General features: G+C 47.3%; 1 protein-coding gene across 1 annotated transcript; it reads right to left on the bottom strand.

The window, feature by feature from the left end:
• Positions 1-259: 259 nt before the first annotated feature.
• Positions 260-1,427, bottom strand: LOC119647816 (peritrophin-1-like). Its single transcript, XM_038049044.1, has 2 exons — positions 1,286-1,427; positions 260-1,205 (listed from the first exon to the last, which is right to left on the bottom strand). Exons 1-2 carry the CDS (start codon positions 1,290-1,292, stop codon positions 427-429), a joined length of 786 nt encoding a protein of 261 aa, XP_037904972.1. The 5' UTR covers positions 1,293-1,427; the 3' UTR covers positions 260-426.
• Between the last annotated feature and the right edge of the window lie 5,443 nt (positions 1,428-6,870).

Genomic DNA, 6,870 nt, shown 5'->3' with positions numbered 1-6,870 from the left:
CAGGGTAGGGGGGGGGAGTCGGGGGTGGGCCCAGGCTAGAGTCTTTTGAAGATTTCCACCTCCTCAAAAAAAAAAAAAAGCTATCGAACGCAAATTCCCAATGTGTACATTCCTTCTCCTGCAAATCGTAAAGGTTGAACCGTGAATGACCCAGCCCAGTCGAAAATCGCGAAGCTAAGCTATTTGGAAACATCCCCAAACAAATTGCCAATAACAGCTTATAAGGCTCAGCCAATAAATTTAAAGATTGGTTTCAATCAATGCTCAATCTTGTTTAATGTAGTATATGTGTAGATATTTACATGTATAATTGGAGATAAAAATAGAAAGGGTGCCCTTCAAAATCGTGATCGTGATCCTTTTCATGCCATCATTTTTTTTTTGTGGTAACTTCTTAGCTTCAGCTCCAGTGCATCAACGAACCTCTCATTTGGAACTTTCACAGTGTTGACAGTTTCCCCATGCGCAAGCCGTTGCATTTTGATTCCAGATCAAGCCCGCAGGACACTTCATAGTTGTCCAGCATCCATTATCGCAAACCTTATATTTACAGGCTTCTCCATCAACTGGGGAGAAGGTGCCGCATACACATTCTCCGCAACCAGGATTTCCTGTCCCAGGAGGAGTGACAACGGGTGGAGGAGTGATAACAGGTGGATTGGGTCCGGTAATATTTGCGCATCCCGCGTTACACGGCCAATCACAAGCTTTTGTTTTATTATTCCAGTGCAATCCTGCAGGACATTTTAATTCAACATATTTTCCGGCTTCGCAAACTCTGAATTTACAACATTCACTGCCGCTCGTGTATTGACCTTCGTCACATTCACAACAAGATCCTGGACAGCAAGTTGATGGTGGTTCGGTTGTGGGTGGAGGTTGGGTGGGGATCTCTGTTGTTGTTGGTTCCGTTGTGGGCACTGTTGTTGGTGGTTCCGTTGTGGGCTCTGTTGTTGGTTCTACTGGTGGAGCTACTTCTCCCCCTTCGCCTCCTGCGCAACCAGCATTGCAAGGCCAATCACAGGCTTGGGTTTTATTATTCCAATGAAGTCCATTAGGACAAGTCATTGTTTTTTCAATGCAATTATCGCAAACCAAATATCTGCAACAACTCTCAGGATCTGACCTGTAGCCTGGGTAAGCACACCCACATGCTTGAACCATGCATGGTGCAAGTACGATCCCTAGTACTATAGCGACCAAAACTGAAAACGAATAAAAACCCTGTCAGTTTCCGCTGTTTTTCTGGTATATCTAGGTTTTGTGAAGTGAAAAAAGTTATCACCCTTCATTTTCTCGACGTCCTTTTTCCGTTGAACCGTAACTATTCCTTGTTGAGCAATCGGAGTACTGGGCGCACTCCTGATGAAATCACACGTCGAACTGGTGATTTGCTAGGAAACCAGGTGAACTTTTATAGTCCAAAAAGCGCTGTCAACTACTGATAATTCTCGAGCGTTTCTAGGTAAAAACTAGAGAAGTTAACACCGAATTACAACCCTTATCTTCTAGTTTTGCAAGTAATCATGCCCTCACCCAACGTTATCATCACTAATTCTCATGTGGAATAGATGTACCTACGTAGGCTGCTAACGCGGAATACAACGTTCTGAACTCGATAGATTTTTGGGAAATAATTAAAAAAAGAAAGTGTGGAAAGTAATTGAGAAATCTACAAATAGGAAATAGCGAATTTTTGAGTTGTTAACATGAACTACAAATTGCACTTGCCAATTTCGTTATTGGGTAGGCAACGCGGTTAGATTCTTCAACGGGGCTTTGCGATTACCACAAGGCACCGTGTAGCGACTTGGAAACTTAATACCAACGACCCTACGACTGAGCCATTAAACGGATTTCCATGAAGTTGGGTTCATAGCTGAACTGTCAAGCTATCTTTGGTAGTGGAGACTAATCACATGAAGCAGTTTGAAAAGTCGGTAGCGCATGGATTAACATTGGATGACTCTGTTAACGGATAAGATGATTCCAGCTCATCTGAACACTTGATTCTTTCGTCTATCTGGATGATTTGTTGGTCGTGTCTGAAACGTTCGAGGACCACATTCTCATCCTTGAGAGCCCTCAAGGGTCCTTAATAGGTCACTTACGATACGAAGTATAACGTCCCCGAGGTGCCCGAGCAAGTAGTTCTGACCCCCAAGCTGGCAAAATACCTGCGTCTTAGGTAGTAGCTTCGAGAAAGTTTCTTGGTGAAGAGCGAACTGCTAATGACAGATACATGCCAGAACTCACTGGGAGTCTTCGAAGTCAACTCCTTTTCGATGTCCGTGATGTGAGCCTAGCTCTGCCAAGGTCGTAGTTGTGGCATTGGACCGGCATTAGTAAATTGCATTGAACTGGTACTAGTAGACCACATTGGTCCCAGCGAACGCTAATCAGTCCGTGAGTTCCGGGATCAGCCAATCGTGGGTCTGGCCTCAGTGAGCTGGGGTAGGGGCTATGTCCCCTGAGGGTATACGTATTCCTGAATATTGCGGGCCGCTCCCTTACACACGATGCGCTGGTAAAAACTTAACAGCCAAATTCAAACAATAGGAATGGGGAGACAATCGGAATGGAGAATGCGTCCAGCGTCCAGGGAAGGATGCAGCAAGGGCTAAAATATCCGACAAGATATTGAGATGCGCAGACATAGAAGAAGACTCTCAAAGTGATGCGGCACCTGCTACAGAGACGTCCATTCAGACAGTATCACGCAGTGCAATAATTACAGAAATAGGCACAGTGGAAACTGACCAAATGGTATCGAACATAAGCTAAGTGGGAGTGCTGTCAACTACTCTGGCGAAAGCTGAAGAGAAAAGTCTTATTAAGAAATGCGCGGTAGTTGTGAAGCAGATGCCGTCTGTGACTTTCCTCCAGAAAAATGCCAGTAACGGCATGAAAAAACACGATAGCTAAACGGATCACAGCCAGCCCGTTGCAGACTGAACTCGGGAAAAGGCAAAGGAGGAAGGGGCATCTAAAAAGGACATCACTCACATACTCTGCAGGCTAAAATGAAGAATGCGAAGAGAGACAAGAGACAACAACCAGCCGCGCCATCAGAAAATTAAGGCGGACAAAAAGATTGGAGCACCAAAAGAAACAGTGGAGAGACGAAGAAGGACTTGACAGCCTGCTCTGCTTATTAACGGAAGGCAAGACATTTGTGGATGTGCTCGGTGAAATCCATTACAAGATCAAGCCCGAAGGTAGAGGAGCGCGAAGTGTCTTCCATTCAAAAAACGAAGGGTGGTGGAGCCAAGTCCAATTAGGCCCGAAAACAACAAATAAAATTACATTCTGTGAAGCAGTCAAGAGGCTTCTAGGAAGGAACGTTTTAGTTTCTAGCCTGGAATCCACGTGCTCTCTGAAAATCCGAGATCTTGACTGCCTCACAGAAAAGAACAGGGTAGAAAAGGCTATCAAATGCGAATGTCCGGAGGTAACCAATTTCCGGATTGGTACCACCTCTGCGAACTCTCGAGGTCAAAAACCCGCTGTGGTGGAAGTTTCGGAGCAATACGCAAGGAAACTTCTAAACAGCGGGAAAATCAGAGTCAAATGCAGTAAGACAGACCATAAAGCAAACACATCCAACGAAAAAGAGAGTTGCGCCCTACACAGGGACCGTGACACGTCTGATGAAATCATTGGGCACACTGAGGGCTCGAGGTGGAGCCCAGACTTCAAAGTAGAACTGGAAAGAGCTAGGACTCGGTTAACATTGTTCGCTTCCTATAAATCAGTATGGACTGTAGTGCAACCCCTCACGAGCTGCTAGTGCAGTTTGCTGTGGAGAGCTAATTTGATACTCATCAGTGAGCAGTACCGAAACCAAGACAGCTTCATGACACCCTGACATATCAGGTATTGCTGCCATCTGGGCCCGGGACAGCACCCACCTTAGGGTTCTTGCCCAAGACCGAGAAGATGCCTTTGCCTGAATTTAGTGTTTAGGGATAACGTTTTTTCTGGCCGGGGCTGACTTCAATGTCAGGGCAATTGAATGGGGCATGCCTCACCCAGACTCCAGAGTGAAACGAATTCTCCAAATTGCGGAGAGAATGGGATATGCGGTTTTAAGCCCCGGATCCACACCCTAATGTTCCGGCGCCCAGACTGCGAAGGAAGCATTCAGACGTAACCTTCACGGCGAAGTCACTGGTGGCGCTGGTGGATGGGTGGTGAGTTCCGGAAGACTTCTCGGCATGCAATCATCAGCACATTACCTTCAAAGTGGTTAAAACAAGCTCTCGGTGTGCGAGCGCCGGAAGCTCTTTCTGTGCAAGGAACGTCGCGGAGGTGAAAACACCAGGATGTTTGTCGAAACTCTTGGAGCAGATGGGGCCACGCTGGAGGGTACTCCGGGGGGTGGTTACGCTGCAGCTGACACTGTCGTCAATTCAGTTATGAACCTGATAAAGACGGGCAGCTTCCATGCCCAGGAGGGCATCGAGACGTAGCAAGATTTATATGAGTTGATTGACGGCGGAAATTGCAGAACTCCGGACAGAGTCCAGATCAGCTAAAAGGAGACTCCACAGCGGAATAAACAGAAGCAAATCTCGCCGCTGCTCGGATCTGGTCGACGAGGGGAATGAGGATTTGTGGGGACTCGGTTACAAACTGGTAACCCGAAAAATCCTAGCTGCTCGGCGAAACCCCTGTTCACTTAAAGCCGAGAAGATGGACCGCATTGTACGGGTATAAGATGATGACGTCGGCGCGGAAAAGACAACAGAAAGACGCCAGGACCCGATAGTGCCCCAGCAAAGATATACAAACCGGTGTTGCTACATCGATCAGACCTACTGGTCGACGCATTCAACGCTTGCCTAAAAGAAGGTATTTCCCTTTTCGTTGGAAGGTCGCGAGGCTTGGGCTGATCATTTGCCATCTTCATATCGCCCATTTTGTATGCTTGACACTGCTGGGAAAGTGCTTGAAAAGCTCATCACAGCAGAGGGTTCGACCGGTGGAGGAGCCGACTGGCAGGAAGTTTTTTGAACTGACAGTTCCCTTTGTTATCTCCTCTTCAGTTGGCGAAAGAAATTCTCTGCTTTGGGGGCTCCGCAAGTTTCGGGGCTATCCCGAAGTAATCTGACAAATGGTTCCAGGCTAGCTTTCAGACGATAATGAGGTTTTTAGTGCGTAGTTTGACGTATCATTACAAGAGTCTAACACTTTGTGAGTAAATGCAATTCACCTACCCTACTCTACCCTCCTCCCCCCTGCCCGAAAAATCCCCCCAAAAATGTATAGAAAAGCTATTTCGCACGGAAGGAGGTCGTGTACTTGGGGCATATCGTCGGACATGGAGTAGTTCGGACTGACCCAGCCAAAATAAAGAGTTTCTGCCGTGAGTAATCAGTGAGAAAGTTGCGGCGTTTCTTGGGTATCTCCGCGTTTCTCCGCGACTTCGCAACTGTTGCAAATCCTTTGACCAATATGCTATGTAAGGGTCGTCGGTTCGAATGGATCAGTGATGGTCTCCAAGCGTTTCATCAACCGAATACGGCGCTTACTTCCATGCCTTGGCTGCATAATGCAGATTTCACAAAATCGCGATGCCAAGAAAGGCAACATAGGCGTGATTCTCGTCCAAATAACACCTGAAGGAGACAAGGTCCGTATTGCTTTCACGTCGCAGAAACCTAACGCTGCGCAACGGAATTACACGGTGACGGAGCAGGAGTGTCTGGCTTTTGTTCATAGACCAGGTTTCCTCAAATGGCTGATAAACCATAGTGATTTAAGTGGTCATCTTGCACGATGGGCGTTGAAGTTCAAGTTCACCATCAAGCATCGCAAGGGGACACAGAATACCGTTCCCGACACTCTGTCCCGCGTTCATGGTACTGATGTCTTGGAGATGTCGACATTCAGCGACGAGGACACCACTGAACTCAACTTGAACTCTTCGGCTTTTAATTCTGGGGAATATCTCCTAGCGATAGCCCAAATCCAGGACAATTCTCAGCGACTTCCGGATTTACGTGCAGTCGGAAGGGACATCTACAAAAGAATAGAACATGGCTCGGGAGATGGTCTTCCGGAAGCTTCGAGTTGGAAAATTTGGGTTCCGAGTGAGTTGACTGCTAAGATCTTACGTCGTCTAAAAAGCGTGCACTTTTGGCTCGGTGCAACTTAACAACTAAAGTCATATGTGGACAGTTGCACTACATTCAAAACCACGAAGGTGTCCAATGAAACGCTTCGCGCTCCCTTGGTTCCCTATCCGCTCCCGAATGTCTCCGAACCAGTCAACCGGCCCCTAATAGCCTCAATTCGAGCTTACGCCTCTCCTGATCAACACAACTGGGACCAAAAAGTCCATGATATCTTGAGATAATCCGTTAACTCAGCCACCGGACACACCCTTCGCTCTTTGACTTCTGGTCAGAATATGATCACTCATGGGGGTCCTACTCTCTGTTGTGCCAATTGAACCTCATCTCAGGTGATGCGAGGGCGGAGATCCTAAAACAGTAGGTACAAGACACACTGCAACTGACCCAGCAGAGAGCAGCTGACCATCACAACATGAGGGCACGACCATCTACTTTCAAGTTCCTCGAATTATAACGCCAAGCTGAATCTGAAGTTCCTGCCCAGTGTAGTGAAGGAACGGCTAGGCGTCCAGATGACAGAAGGAGTGACGTTGGAGCCTTCTGTGGGAAGGACGTAAAGTGTAGTTCTCAGGACACTCCTAGGCAGCTCGCACCTCAACATATCCCCGGGGCCAAACTGCGGCACATCGATCAGAGGAAGTTGATACCGTGACGGCCGACAAAACATCACCAGCGGTACAACTGGCGCACGAGGCGATTGCCACAATATAGAAGGTTGGAGATTCAACTT

The sequence above is a fragment of the Hermetia illucens genome, chromosome 2 (genome assembly GCF_905115235.1).
Source record: "Hermetia illucens chromosome 2, iHerIll2.2.curated.20191125, whole genome shotgun sequence".
Lineage (NCBI taxonomy): Eukaryota > Metazoa > Arthropoda > Insecta > Diptera > Stratiomyidae > Hermetia > Hermetia illucens.
Note: the sequence above shows the minus strand (reverse complement) of the source record. Positions and strands in the feature narration are given on the sequence as shown.